General features: G+C 39.3%; 1 protein-coding gene across 1 annotated transcript; it reads left to right on the plus strand.

Annotated features, from left to right (window-relative positions):
- Positions 1–867: 867 nt before the first annotated feature.
- On the plus strand, positions 868–1,707 carry LOC139453809 (uncharacterized). Its single transcript, XM_071235270.1, has one exon. It carries the CDS (start codon positions 868–870, stop codon positions 1,705–1,707), a length of 840 nt encoding a protein of 279 aa, XP_071091371.1.
- Positions 1,708–16,851: the final 15,144 nt, after the last annotated feature.

A 16,851-nucleotide genomic window follows, 5' to 3' on the forward strand; every position in this document is an offset into this window, starting at 1 on the left:
ATTGGACATGATGGAAAACAGTTTGCCGTATTGGCTGCCCCCATGTCACCCTGACCCGAGCTACGTACCATTCTTAAAGAAAGCAATTTAAACATGAAGGTTTTGTACCACGGGGATGGACATCGTATGCAATTGATGCCATCATTCTTGATGGGATTTTTCATTATTATCAATCTCAGTCATTTGTTTGATGAATTGTAAATGTCAGATTCAAAATTTTGTTCCGTTATATAACAGTGTTTTTCTCCTCTGGGACACGTTGCATGCAGTTGTTTTGCAAACATTCTTCATTATAGTCACTTACAAGAGCCATGTATTTAGATCTTTCATTCCTGAAAGTTGCATTTAACAAAAGAAGCATTTCTATCACTATCATCAATTTACCAAGTTACTTGTTATACCCATATAAGGATTTGTTTTCAATTTCATTGGGGTGATATTGTCAGTAAATCATCAAAAACAAATCCCTTTGTATTTCCAAATTCATGTTTAACAAATGCTGAATGTTATATTTTTTTTAGTAGGTTGTCCTTCACAAACTATAGATTATAAAATGGAATGTATTTATTTTGGTGCATATGAAATATTTATCTTTTAAAAGACATAAATGCTGTCGGTATCCAGTCACAATTCATGGATGTAGTCAAGGCTGTACTGTTAATTAATTTAATGGACAAAATTGTATTGGCATAATAGGAAAGTCAGTTATGGTAGTGATAGGGTGAGAACTGTTTGTTGGGGTTCCATACTGCTGGTATTGATTCCTGGATAGAGAAGGTGCCAAGTATCTATAGGTGTTGTTAGAGGTAGAGGTTCTAATGAATGTTGTTCATGCTGTCAACCGCTGGTCAAGTATCAGTTTGTGATATGACTACATCTCAGTATGAAACTGCCCACTTCTTCACCTCTGCTTCGCTCCTCTCTACTCCTTTGAAGAACTCCTTTCCTCGCCACACCACTTCACTCCTCCCTGCTCTGCTCAACTCCTTTCTTGCCATACCACTTCACTCCTCCCTGCTCTGCTCCACTCCTTTCCTCACTACTCCACACCACTTCACTCCTCCCTGCTCTGCTCCACTCCTTTCCTCACTACTCCACTCCACACCACTTCACTCCTCCCTGCTCTGCTCCACTCCTTTCCTCACTACTCCACTCCACACCACTTCACTCCTCCCTGCTCCGCTCAACTCCTTTCCTCACTACTCCACACCACTTCACTCCTCCCTGCTCTGCTCCACTCCTTTCCTCACTACTCCACTCCACACCACTTCACTCCTCCCTGCTCCGCTCAGCTCCTTTCCTCACTACTCCACTCCACACCACTTCACTCCTCCCTGCTCCGCTCAGCTCCTTTCCTCACTACTCCACTCCACACCACTTCACTCCTCCCTGCTCCGCTCAGCTCCTTTCCTCACTACTCCACACCACTTCACTCCTACCTGCTCCGCTAAACTCCTTTCCTCGCCACACCACTTCACTTCTCCCTTTTCTGCTCAACTCCTTTCCTCGCTACTCCACTCCACTCCACTTCACTCGTCCCAGCTCCGCTTAAGTCCTTTCCTCGCCACTCCACTTCACTCCTCCCTGCTCCGCTCAACTCCTTTCCTCGCTACTCCACTCCAATCCACTTCACTCCTCCCTGCTCCGCTCAACTCCTTTCCTCGCCACTCCACTCCACACCTATTCACTCCTCCCTGCTCCTCTTAATTCCTTTCCTCGCCACTCAATTTCACTCTCCTCAACTCCTTTCCTCTCCACTCCACTCACCCTCTCTTTCACTTAAGTGACTTATGTTCGGTCATTTTCTAGGCAAGATTATTAAAACAAGACCTAACCTTGACCTGAATGTACTTCTCTCCACACCTCCCTGATCCACTCGGACCCGTGAAGATTCCGGAGTAGAATAGGTCTGCAGCAACCCATGCTTGCCGTAAAAGGTGAATAAGCTTGTTGTAAAAGGCGACTAACAGGATCGGGTGGTCAGGCTTGCTGACTTGGTTGATGCATGTTATCGATCCCAATTGCGTGGATCGATGCTCATGATGTCAATCACTGGATTGTCAGGTCCAGACTCGATTATTTACAGACCGCCGTCATATAGCTGGAATATTGCTGAGTGCTGCGTTAAACAACAAACCAACCAACCCTGATCCACTCCACATCTTCTCCTCTCATCTCTGATCCACTTCACTCACCCTCTCTTTCACTAGATTGGCTGTTGTGTTCAGTCATTTTCTACACAAGAGGATTAAAACAGGAACTTCCCTTAACATGATTGTATGTGAAAGTAAAGACGTTTCCTTCACAGAAGTAAGATAACTCTATCAACCCTCAATATCATGGATAGTTTTATGGACTTAATATCTTTACATGTCTCTATCTGCCAGTTGGAATGCTAATTTGTAGGAAACTTGAAAAATCTGTGCAGAATGAAACACGCATCAATGTAACTCTCCTCAGTTCATTTCCATGTGATTCTGCTATCTGTGTTGCCACGGGTACCGAGAGATCACGAAGGAAATGCTCCCAAATTGGTAATACGGAAGAAGTTAAGGTTTTCCAAATCCTGTTATCACTGACATTTGACATTTCGATAACATTTTAGCATTCAGAGTGCCATGTAAATTGTGATTGTCGGCAATGGCAAGTGACAAGGGAGGCAACATATCCTCATCCAGGAGCGTGTTTGTTACAGAAGTCAGGAGATAATCTGCAGCACTCGCGCCATATCGGTGTCGTAGGCGGCATCCCACCTGTTCTAAAGGCAGCATTCGCGCCATATTGGTGTCTTAGGTAGCATCCCACCTGTGTTAGAGGCTTGAAGATTTGGGCTATGCACATTACAGATTAATATAAATTTCTGGTCAGTTCTTATTGACCATAGAATAGGCATCTTCCCTCGTTACATCAAATCTATCATCATTTGATTTTCTATTTAATTTGTTTCACATTTTGGGCGTTGATCCCTGGTTATGTCAAATCTATTATTGTTTGATTTTCTATTTAATGTGTTTCACATTTTGGGCATGATCCCTGGTTATGTCAAATCTATCATCATTTGATTTTCTTTTTAATGTGTTTCACATTTTGAGCATGATCCCTGGTTATGTCAAATCTATCATCATTTGATTTTCTATTTAATGTGTTTCACGTTTTGGGCATGGTCCCTGGTTACGTCAAATCTATCATCATTTGATTTTTCTATTTAATGTGTTTCACGTTTTGAGCATGATCCCTGGTTACGTCAAATCTATCATCAATGCATTGGTGTATCGCAGTTTAAACTTCTCGATACAAGTGTCGATCACAGTCGCACACTGAGAAATATATATTGATTGGTTACATCAAACTCTAACTTGTAGTGAAAATTAGTAGTCAAAACGTAAATATTTTCGTCCATTGCGCCATATTTGACACAGCCGACTGTAAATCGTCAGTGTGCCAGGTATTTGACAATCATGTCTTTGAAAGAGATGGCTTACGCACCACAGATAAGAGCACATGCAAGTATCGTGATATGTATCAAATCGTGATTAATGTATTGTGATATGTATCAGATCGCACAGTTGGTGTATCGTTTCAGCCCCACTGTTTAATGTGTTTCACATTTTTGACATTTTCCCTGGTTATGCAAATCTATCATTATCATTAAATTTTGATTTTCTGTTGAATGTGTTTTTCACTTTAGCATCTTCCCTGATTATGTCAAATATATCATTAGCATTTGACTTTCTGTTGAATGTGTTTCACAGTTTTGGCACCTTTCTAGGTTATATCGAATATATCATTATCATGTGTTTCACATATCCAACCAGCAGCATGCTCTACAATTGTAGATACCCCCATTGTAATAACTGGGAATCCAAAAATGTAGTACCTAGAATTTATGTACAGACCAATATATTGATAAAAAAAAATTCTTGGGCAGTCAAATTATCAGGAAAACAAGTAATTTTGGCCTGGCCTGACTAATCCTACCTTAAGCATTTTAGAAAGAATGTATGCTACTTTTTAAATACTTGATAACATCAGAAACAAGCAGTTCACTTTCTAATGTCATTTTAATTATTTTTTGATGAAGTATGACAATGCAATTAGTGCAATCCGTAAAACTAGCATTGGCTTGATCGAATCATAGTTGGGAGTGATGATGCGACTAGCGTTTCAATGGGTGTTTTCTGCTTTCTCAAATTAGCTCAGGATTAATTGCCTGAAGTAGAAATAGGAAAAAGATCAGGCAAAATGAAAATTTATTTTTTTGGTATGTGTCAAAACTGCTGCTAAGGACATTATTTATTACAAAATACCTCCTTTTTTCAAATGAGAAAAGGCAGTTTGGTGCCCGATTTCTGGAACTTGAGACTCTTGAACTGGGTATTTAGCAGGAAAACCTCATGATAGTAAGGTACCATTTTAACAACTTCAGAAGTATGGTTTTAATGTTGATTTTTAGAGATGAGAAAAAGAGAACCTCCCTGGGTAAACAGGAGGGTTGATGAGTCTGTGAAGACGGCTCATCACAAGGTCAGATTCTTTTCCAAACACTCCTGTACCTATTGAAGGAAAACATCAAAAACAGGGAATCTGTTGAAGCGATTTGATGGGGCTGTTTGCAGTACGTGTGTATCACAACCCAATTTCCTTTTGCCTGTTGGAGGTGTGTAACGCAACAGGACTTGATGTTCCGCTTGAAATGCATTCAATGTATCATGTACAGTCAAAAGAATTCTGTAGATTTTACCAAACTTTCCTTGGATGTTACAAGAGGCTTGAAACAGACATAAAGGAAGAATTTGTAACTTTCATCGTCAGACGACACTGTTAATAGATATGGAACTTGTTCTGTCAGTTGGACCTTTTTTCCATCATTACTGATGCCCCAATAAAAAACAGGCCAGATTCTTTCAGTAGAAGTATTTACCAGTAGATAATGCTTGTCAGAGTCTACACAAGAAGCAGCAAACAGAGACTGCTGAAGCAGACGCTAATTCTACAGAAGCAGACGTCTTCGAGAGATGCATTTCCTACATCACTTGTGTTGTCAGTCAAGACGGGTAGCCATGTTTCTGCTACATACCGGGGCACAAGGATTGCAGTGCTAATAGACAAGCCCATTATGCACGACCCTTTCTATCACTTTGCCATCAATTCTTTTCCATCCTCACAATTTTCTGCAGTTTTTTATCCCTGAAACCTACTTTATTATGTTGTGAATATACATTTGAAGGAACACCTCTCTCTGCCATGTCTTCCAGATGGAAAATAGTCATGGGAAGGCTACAGTGGCTGGGTCATTACATCTTATCTATGCAGTCATGTTGAAAAACATGGGAAATACATGTCATGAAGGACATTCTGCTACTTATGGAGACATTCTGGAGATGGTGCAAAGTGATAATGGCAATATCCTTGAAGCATATTCTCTTAATTACAGCATGCACAACCAAAGTAGTGCAGTTATGCTGCATTGAAACTGGGGAAAGCCCATAGACTTACATTTAATAGCGTCGCCCAGACAACATATATTATATTCTGGTCATAACAAATTACCCATGCTGAAAAAGCTTTCAGGAGGAAGTGATTGGGCAAATATAAATTGGTTAGGACACTTGATGAATTACTTATTAATGTTTTTGTTTTTATGAAAGATATTTATGTCATATGTTTTTGGCAAAGTTACTCTGTGTTAAATTCTGAAATTATTCTGGAATATAATACAATTGTATACACATTAATTACAATTCATAATATAATACGATAATAAAATATGGAATTGACATTCAAACAGACAAGTAATCATGGTATTTCAGGGGATACGCAGATAATGATTATGAAATATTGAATGAACTAAATAATGTCAATATTGATTATATATTAGCTGAAACACCAATATGCTCAAACACCATTTTTCTTATGTTGTGAACACCTCAGTGGTCTCTGGATAGAGTGTCTGCCTGGACAGCAGAAGGTTGGTGGTTTGATTTCCATCCATGTCATGCCTAAAGGTGCTAATCGAGGGTACTTGTTGTTACCCTGCCTGGTGCTTGGCATTTACAGTATAAAACAAGGACTGGTCAGCTCGGAGTCAGTATACCATGTCTGAGTGGGGCATCTATGTTAAACTGCGGCATGGTATCTCAGTGGGCTTGCACGACACTATATAAAGTATCAAGAACTTTATTTACAAAACACCCCCATAGGGCATTGTTCAAACTGACTACATTTGGGAGTAAATATAATTCCATACAAGTGCATTAATCATGAACATGACGTTAAGATATAATAATATTTATATCAGGAAAATAAATTATAGATAAAAAAAACATATGCAATTGAATTTCTTCATTATTTGAGATTGTGTAGCAAAATACTGTTTTCATTTTTATGTCCATTTACATTTTGTGTGGATAATTTTGAAAAGAGCATGTTTCTTTCTCGATTGGTCAACCTTAAACCCTATTTCATGCACCTCACCTCTTATGTTAGATTATTATTGCAAAGAAATTATGGCCCACACCCCTCATCATAGCACACAGTTGAAACCATGACAAGAAACAGCAGCAGCTAATATTTATTTTACCCCACCACGTCCCTTCGTGGTCCGTCTTCTTTCAAAGGGGACAAATTTTCTCCAAGACTATTTAAGTTAGGGAAATGAAATTTTACACATTGATATTACTGGCCATGATCTTCAATGAGTTCAAAAATTGGTGTCTTAAATTCATTTTTTTACAGAGTTAAGGCCCTTGCTCCTTGCTTTTCAACTTAGTGCATTTTGTCTGCAATGAGGACAACTTTTCTAAGAAACTACTGACGCTACATGAATGAAACTTTGCATGCTTGTCAATGAGATACTTGTCAAGACTAAATTTGAAAAGTGGACTCGTAAATTATGTTTTGCAGAGTTATAGCCCATGCTAGATGTTTTTAACTTTTGAGCATACACAGTTACTGCCCTTGATCCATGTTATTTTACAATGTGCATAGTGTCTGCAATGGGGAGAAGCTTTCCCAGAAACTATTGACGTTAACTTATCTAAGAGATACATATCATGACTCAGTTTGAGAATTGGTCCATAAATTACTTCTCCCCCCCCCCCCCCCCGGAGAAGGGGCCTTTTGTTTGTACTAATTTCACATTTAATCTTGATGACAAAAAGTGATTCTAGTGCTCATCTCTTCTTAAGGCTTTGTATTCACTACTATATGAACAAACAAAATTCTAATGTGCCCCATGGGGGGAGGGGGAAAGAGATTGTTTTCTTGTTAGCTTATAGGGTGAGTTGCTATTCATTTAACTAACAGACATTGGTGTATCTAGAACCTCACACTCACTTACTCTGTCAGCCATTGAAGATAAGAGTGCCACATTTGCTGGTGATTTTTCGTCACCTTGCCAAACCGATCCTCTAGTTTTGACAATTGGAATGTGATCCCTAGTGTTCAGGTCTTGGTTCTGTCATCAGGGGCACCTGTTGCTGAAATACAAAGTGCCCTGTTCATAGAGATTGTGACGTTTTATCATTGCCAACTTTCATCAGTAAGTGACAAAGATAGAAGTGTCTATTATGCTGTTATGATTTATCTCATACCCCAACACTAGAAGACCTTCTGTCTGCAGGATAAGTTTTTATCATCTTAAACTGCCCATCCCATTTAGGTAATTAATATTTTTTGTGAAAATGATGAAGACGTACAGATAAGAGTATAAAAACAGAAACAACCTTTCCTTCATCACCTGTTCATGATGATTCAAGCACCAATTCAAGACTTATCTAGTAGGTTCTCCTCCAAAACAATTTCCCTCACCACTAACTATCATTGAGAAAGCCCTGAAGTTGTTGAGAGGCCCTTCTCCACAAGGCAGGAGAGCCATTTATTATCATGTCTCCACTGGTGCATCCAGCATGACTTAAGCGAGCTACGAGACTTGGTGTCCTGCAGACATACACGTTATCTAACTCTGCTACAGCTTATCTTGTGTAAATAATGGAGAGATACATTATTGTGTGCATAAACTTCCCTTGTACTGATACTGCCAGACATCCTTGTAGGATCCTGTGGAGAAATCATGGTCGTGTTTGGACAAGGATTCAAATCACTACAGGATCACCCAACAAATGTATTTAACATTTTACCATTGATCAACATCAAATACGAGGAAGGAAATAAGTGGTAGGACACTAGTATCATATCGTTGGATTTGGTTGCACCTCTGAATGCAGTGTCTAGGGAATGTGTAAGAGGACACAAATATGCCTGATTCAGGATAGATGGTGTGGCAGACATTTATGTAGGGGTATCAATATGTATGTAAGAATGAATCATCATCATCTTGATAGTTATATAGAGGTAACCCGTACAATATGATCATGCGGTACCCAGAGGTATCACAATATACCTTCACATTACAATGTATCATCAACAAAAAATGTTGTTGGTTGTTTGACGCTTCACTTGCAATATTCCAGCAATATGATGGTGGTCTTTGAATAATCAAGTCTGGACCAGACAATCCATTGATCAATTTTGTATGCAACGATGAAACACAATTAACCATGTCACTGAGCCTGACCACCTGATCCATTTGGTTGCCTCTTTCGATCAGCACAGGTTCTGGGGACCTATTCTAACATGGAATACCCACAATGGTGATCAGCATTAGAATTTCAAAGGTATCAAGAGGTACCATATGTGACGAGGACTCATCTTGAGCCATATACCAAGAATTATTATTTGTATAAATGAATAACCTTTTTGTGGTGTTATTGTCCTTACAAACATCATAAGTTAAAATCCAATAATTCTGAGTTCATTTGTTTCCAGCGTCCTGGTTGGGGTTTGAGGTCAGAAAAGGTCCAAAGTACCTCATGCTTAATTGTAAGAGCATAGTCTCTCTTACTGACCTTAGACTGCAGAGCATATATTTAATAAAACATTCACTCCATTCCATTCCTCAACCCGTTCTCTATGAGCACAAGCTCATCCTGTTCTCAGCTCTGAAATTAAGAGATTTGAGGGTTTCTTTATAGAATTATGAGAATGTATAATTACTGGAGGTAAAACAGTACAGCGAAGTCTCGATATGATACATTTCAAGATACAAAGGTCACAATACGATACGTACCGCTATATGCATATTTACGTCAAATCACGTGGAAATGTCTTGACTATAAATATTTCAGAGCAGGTTCAAAGGGAAAAGCTTGTTGTAGACACATGTGTATTGCGGCTATTCTTAGTCGTGAACTTAATTACAACACATTTTGCAATTTTTGACTGACAAAACTGCCAGGGGGCGTATCAAGAGGGACTGAGACGGTCTGTTGTGTTGATGGACGGTCAGTTTTGAAAAGTTGCACGTCTGATGGTCGGGGATTAAAGTTATTAAGTTGGCAATACAGAAGTTTATTATTTTCTGAGAACTACATTAAACAGTACTATTCTTATGTTGACCCTTTTATTAATATTGTATGTTAGCCTAGAAAATGTTGGACTGGCAACATTTATCTGGTCTGGTAACTTTGCAATGTTGCCATTCTGGTTGTCTGACTGAAATTTTGGGGAATTTATTCACTGCAGATGTGAACTGATTTGGTCCAGACATTATTACTTACAGCCGTTTTTATGTTGGGTAACTTATCAGGGTTGTAATCAGATATTTCATTCATTATGGCTTTGCCTATTAAACTTTTTGTCTGCCTGTTTATACAACTTCAACTTTTTAATTTGCTTGTTTGAACATTTCCCATATATAAGAATCCAATTCATTCCTCATAATAATCTTCCTTGGTAAATATGTAATCTAGGAATGCATCAGTGCCCTGCCTAGAGATATGACTCATTTCATAAGGCGCAACAAATATTCTAAATTCTACAGACAAATATGAGTATGATGAGGGAAGCTTTTGATAAAATTGAAGATTGACAGTTTTACAAATTGTTTATGTTTGATGTAAACAAGATGATTTTATTAGTCCCACTCATTTTTCTTCATTTAGTTCTTGTTATTTGAGTATATTACCCAATAGGCGAACATGTGACAGATTTATAAACATGTCAAGACTGTTTAGACTGTCATTGGAAGCTCTTTGTGAATCCATATTGGTGTCGGGTAGTTGAGTTCAAAGAATTCCAGCCAGTAATATCTCAAATACCATCTCAAACAGCACATCAATAAATCTTTGAAGAGGAAGCGAAAACATGCATATCTCATTTTCTGGCCTAAGACAGTAGATGTTTCAAGTTGATATGCTATAGAGAAAAAGGTTTTACAACAGGTGCTGGTTATAAAGAAATTATATTTTCAGGAAAGTGACATTTGTCATTTATCTTGGGTGCAGTTTGAAAGCAGTTAAACAAGAGGTGAACTTGTCTGTGTTCACCCTTTGACTTAGATAGAGGGTTTACCAAAGACGTAGTGTCTCATCATAGTATTATGCCAAGATGCAGTCATTATTGCGTAATTTATCGATTTAAAGTAGTATATATTAGGTTGGCATGGACACTGGTATGAAAATAGATTTGATATCTGTAAGTTTCATTCAAGACCGAATGCAATATCTAATTTGTATTATAATTGCTGCTTTACTATCCAGATACATGTTTAGCCTCAGAAATTCCAGATTCCAATTCTTGTCCAAAGGACATGTGTAGAAGACCTCATTTCACTGGTAGGGGCACTGGTGTCCCAGTTCCACAACTTGGTGCGTAGAGTTGCATCACTTGGGCACGCTAGAAACTTATAATTGTGTGTTTGAATCCTGGTTTGCCCCGATTATGTTTTTAGCACCAGCACCATACCCATGCTTGTGGGTTTCACCAAAGTGGTAAATGTCTGAGACCTGCATCACTTTAAGCTTTCCTTTCTAATTATGGCAAAAATGTGCATGATGTTTACATTTTTGTCAGTTATATGCAATTCCACTTTTTAGCAATATTTAAGTATTGTGAACAGGTTTAGAATTATATCCATGTGATTGCAGTCACAGGAATTAAAATTACTTGTCCTCAACCCTTTTTTAATTGTGTGTGACGAGCAGACTGGCATTACTTTTGAATGCTGTGTATTGTATTGTGACAAAATTGTTCTTTCACACATATTTAAAGGAAGTATTTAGCAGTGCAGTTTTATAACAGTCATGTATTTGTTTTAGGTGCAGCGTCAAAATACGCTTATTAAGAGTTGAATGCGTTTGTTTATTTGCTTAGTTGACTTGAAGACGGGTAGCCTAGTGGTTAAAGCGTTCACTCGTCACGCCGAAGACCCAGGTTCGAACCCCGACATGGGTACAATGTGTGAAGCCCATTTCTGGTGTCCCCCACCATGATATTGCTGGAATATTGCTAAAAGCGGCGTAAAACCATACTCACTCACTACAGGAACTTTTCATTTCTTGTCAAGCATTTAGTACATTGAATATTCTTGTACGTCCCTCGGTAATATATTTTTTTCCTGCATCCACTTTATACAATTATGCATACTGGAAGCACATTTCTGTCACATAAAACCCTGCAATAAGTATAGTGTTTGGCATTTTCTGAAAAATCTCTTCATTGTCAGTGTACTGTCCAAGATATTCAGAAACATCAGAGATTACATAAAGCCCCCCCAGAACACCAAACTGCACCCACTGAGAGCATAAACTATGTCATTTGGTGGAATTATCTCTGTTTTTGTGACATTTATGCCGTGAGATTGCAAAAAGGTTAGATAAAATCTTGTTTCTTATCAACAGTCAATTGGCAGAAAATGATAGCGTCTGATAATAAAACAGCGCAGGACATGCAGCCTCACATTTTAGTTGTAGAAGGGTGGTCCTTGATTAGAAGAAGATGTGCAGAGGATTCATGTCTGATAGTCTTCTCAGAACTGCATTCTGTTAGGGAAATATCGTGAGAATCTGATGATTCCGGAAGTGGAATCAATAAGCCTGAAGGGGCGAGCGAGTTGATTCTACTTCTGAAATCAACAGATTGAAGCGATTTCCGACTTAAACCATGTTATGGTTGATACAATGTATATAATTTCCCACATAATTTTGCATACTGACCTACTTTTACTTTCCAATATGCACTGCAGAGCTCCAGATAAGCTTTTGGTGTTGTGGGTATTTTACCCATGCATTTTAAAATCATTGGGTATCAGTAATTCTATCTGCGTATTCAAATTTCTGTTACCCACTAGTTTTTACAGATGTGGGTATTTAAGTTAAATATTTAAAAACACTATTCATCTAGTCCCTGCAAACTGGTTTCGTGTGGGTTCGAGAGCTTTATAGGACTCATAATACCACGATACTTCCACAAGAAAGTGTGATGGCAAATGATCATGATGTAACTGTCATCGTGGACTTTGGCAAGGTTGACGGAATGCCCGTTTATAATTTCAAAATAAGTTGCCGATTTGCTAATCGAATACGCACGGTTACTTCACAATATTTTGATGATACACACAAGTTTTATTTTGTAGCTTATCTGTAATGTTCGTTGCGTATTTGATACACTTTGATTTTATTTTACTGTGTATTTCTGCATTTCTGATGCGTATTTTACGCAGAAACGCAGCTTATCTGGAGCTCTGGCATTGTCAGTGGACTGTGAATTCCTTGCTCAGATTAAACTGCTAAAACAATAGCATTTAAATGATGGTTTGATACACAGTGTTAGAAAAATAGACTTGACTTGACTGTAGATGCTGGCCTGGAATCTGGCAGTTTTCAATACTTGAAAATGAAAGAATGTTGTTTTATGCCCGTCAGCATTATTCAAAATATTGTCGTAAGCATTGTTTAAACTCAGAATTGGGTGATCACAATGTGTGACCTGGCTGATTTTTGTGTCTTGGGAGTGTGGCAGTGTGCAGTGTTGCTCATTATATCGGTCACAGGCTCGATCCGTGATATTGCTGAAATATGTCTGACCACTCTGTAAACAACAGGCATTTACTGCTTACATAATTATGATGATACCTAAGGCAAAAGGTCGTAGTACTTGACAAGGGTCTCAGCATGATGGTTGGTCAGGCTTGTTGCACACTTGTGTGTAAAGACGTGACAAATATTTCATTTTGCCAACACTGTCAGCAATGCTTTGTCTGCCCAAGACTTAAACCTTAAGGGGGGTAGCCAAGTGGTTAAAGCGTTGGCTCGTCCTGACGAAGACTTGGTTTCAATTGCCCACATGGGTACAATTAAGCCCATGTTCCAGTGTCCCTAGCCGTGATATTGCTGGAATGTTGCTGAAAGCTCACTCACTCACTCACTCACTCACTCACTCACTCACCCAAACCCACCCACCCACTCACTCATTCACTCACTCGCTCACTCACTCACTCACTCAAACCTTACTTAAGGGTTTCTCTAAGGATCATGTAGTTGCTTTAGTTATCCCTTCCTTAACCAGCATTATTGCCCGTAAGCTGATCACTATCAAATTAAGGTGATGAGGTAGCGCAGGGGTCAAAGGGGTTGCTCACCATGCAAATGACCAGGGTTCAAATCCCATAATGAACAAAATTTGTGGTATCCCTTCCAGGTGAGTGACTTATACCTTAAAAGGGTGGTGGGGTAGCCTAGTGGTTAAAACGTTCGCTTGTCATGCCGAAGACCCGGGTTCAATTCCTGACATGGGTACAATGTGTGAAGCCCATTTCTGGTGTCCCCCGCTGTGATATTGCTGGGATATTGCTAAAAGCGGCGTAAAACCATACTCACACACGCCCCAGGTGAGTGACCAGTTCTGTGATATATATATTCAACTTTATGGGTTGTATGTGTCATAAGTGTGCTGTATCATTTTATCAAGCTGAATGCTCTTCTACAGTCTTGGGGGGCGGTCGGGTAGCCTAGTGGTTAAAGCGTTCGCTTGTCACGCAGAAGACCCGGGTTCGATTCCTGACATGGGTACTATGTGTGAAGCCCATTTCTGGTGTCCCCCGCTGTGATGTTGCGGGAATATTGCTAAAAGCGGCATAAAACCATACTCACTCACTCACTCGCTCTACAGTCTTGGACCTATCCTCAGTTATGTATAGCGAACTATATTTCCATTTTATTATGATAAATGCCCTTGAGCCATAGCTTCCTTTTGGAAGTTACGCCACTATCGCCATCTCTCGTATCACCAGCATAGAACAACATTTCTCTTGTTTGTAGGTTTGAAAATAGCAACAAATTAAGATGTCTCTTTTTGAATAGTCCAGCATAGATCTGCATCTGAAATAATGGTCTGTTATGAGCAAGCCCTTGATTTATTTAATTGAATCGGAAGATATTATGGTCTAACATTTAACTGTAAAAGATGTTTTCCTGAACATCAAGACGGGAAAGGAAGCCCTTAGGCTGCAGGATGTTCACAGTTGTATGGGAGACAGCATGCAACTCGGCAGCTCGAGCATTGGTGATGTAGCCATTTGTTTCAATCACAAAGGAACGGTGCCATTTTATTGTTTTTCATTTTTCACTCAAACTGAACTCAAATGAAGCTATGGTAGAGAATGGGCCTGGGTTATATTTATCATGTTATTTACTCAAAACAAGTTAAAGAACACCCACAATTGGGAGGCTATACCCGCTAGTCATGACAGCTCAACTACAGTCATTTGAAAAAGAATCGGTCTTTGGCTTCTTTTGACAGATTCTTTGGGTAATCTCGCAAAGGTTTCCACTTGTAACACATTTATCATTACAAATTCTTTTTGTTGAAATATGTTGGATTTAGATTTAAACCTGTGAAGATCTGGGTAGATTTAAACATGGTAAAATCTGGGAAGAGAATAGGTCTTCAGCAACACATCGATTATTTACAGACTGCCATCATATAGCTGGAATATTGCTGAGTGCGGCGTTAAACAAGCAAACAAGAATTATACATGTGATCAGTCAGTTGTAATATACTACTCAACACAAGTTAAAGAACATGGCATGAAAATAATGCTGATGCGACGTTGAATTTTAACTCACTCACTCATGTTTGTTTTTTTGTTTTTGTTGTTGTTTAACACCGCATTCAGCAATATTCCAGCTTTATGACGGCGGTCTGTAAACAATGAAGTCTCAACCGGACAATTCAGTGATTGACATCATGATCATCGATCCACGCAATTGGGATATGATGACATACATCAACCAAGTCAGCAAGCTTGACCACCCAATCCCATTGGTCACCTCTAGCATAGTCGCCTTTTACGGCAAGCATGGGTTGCTGAAGACCTATTCTACTCAGGATCTTCATGGTTCACTCATTCATGTACTCTGGGGGCGCATGGATGGCCCAGTTGTCTAAGGCGCTGCAATTTGCTGTGCAGAGTTGCATCCCTTGGGCACGCCAGAAACCTATGATTGTGGGTTCGAATCCCGGTTCGCCCCAATTATGTTTCTAGGTTTGTCAGCACCATACCCGTGCTCGTGGGTTTCACCGAAGTGGTAAACGTCTAAGACCTGCATCACTTCGGGCTTTCCTCCAACATTAAGCTGACACGCCACGATATAACTGGAATATTGTTAAAAGCGGCGTTAAACCCAACTCACTCACTCACTCACTCACTCACTCTGGGTAAGAAAAGTTAAGGCAGAACAGTGTCCTTCATTCTAAACTTCAATGCCAGAAGATAATCAATCCTGAATATCTGCTGAAACAGATTCCATGGGGCGATAAAGGCAAAATAGTAATGAAAATTGTATGAATGGATCACTGAAAATCGTTTGGGAAAAGGGTAAGCATGTCCTGTCAGTCCCCATGTTATTCATTAATGATATCATCTGTAGATTTAGTGGATAAGGAAGATGAAACTGAATATCCATGATGGTATTTAGCGTTAAGATCTGTCAATCCTTATGAAAGCCAGATTTATATTACTTGACTAATAAAAACTCAGTAAGTACTTTAGACTGACGCCAAAAGCATGTTTTCATTTGGCCGATGTGCAATTCTGTCGAGGGTTTAACATAAATCAGAGAGAGTGATAGGGGATTATGGGCTTGATTCCCCTCTCCCTACACGGAAAATCGGCCATGAGATTTAATACCTTAACTTCTAGCTCATTTGCCTACTCTTTAATTTTGAAGCAGATCTTATCACTAGGGGGTATGTTCCAGACAAGTTTACTGTTAGCCCCGCAAATCAAATCTTTTTTAAAAACACATCCTTTATAAACAGCACTGAATGGCACTTCTCAGTGCTCCTTGTAAATGCTGATAGGGAATGTCTCAAAACTATCACAGACAATTTAAAGAATTGCTTTAATAATTTAAACAGATTGCTAGAGTAATTATGGATTTGGTGGAGAAGATAATGTGGGAAGACAGTTCTTTGTTTGATGACAGAAACGGCTTTGGACATTGTTAAACCACCTCTGTGGTCTAGTGGCGAGATGGTTTGCACGTCATACCTGAAGACGATAGAAGAAGGCACTTGTTGTTACCCTGCCTGGTGCTGGGCATAAGGGGATAAAACAAGGGCTGGTGAGCTCGGAGTCAGTATGCTGTGTCTAATTGGGGTATCCATGTTAAGCTGCATAGTATCTCAGTGGGCTAGCACTATAAAACTGGCACCAGAAGTAGTACAGACTAGCGCACATATGCAAGCACGTACGCACGCACATCAGTATATATTTGCAATAATCTTGAACACATTTCACCTCACCTCAAACGTTCTTCAGAGGTAATTAATTTTGGCTTTTGGAGTGACCACTAAGCTACTTCACCTGGACAAGAAGCCATGTTTGTGAATACTAGCTTTTAATTTTTGTCCTTTTATGATGGATTATCTGAATATTGTTACTTTGCGGGTCTATTTCAAGCAGCTCCAGTGGGTATTTCGGTTCAGGATAGGTACCAGTACCTCATGTTT

Source organism: Haliotis cracherodii, unplaced genomic scaffold, assembly GCF_022045235.1.
Source record: "Haliotis cracherodii isolate W230 unplaced genomic scaffold, xgHalCrac1.p SCAF_10, whole genome shotgun sequence".
In the NCBI taxonomy this organism is placed as follows: Eukaryota; Metazoa; Mollusca; class Gastropoda; order Lepetellida; family Haliotidae; genus Haliotis; species Haliotis cracherodii.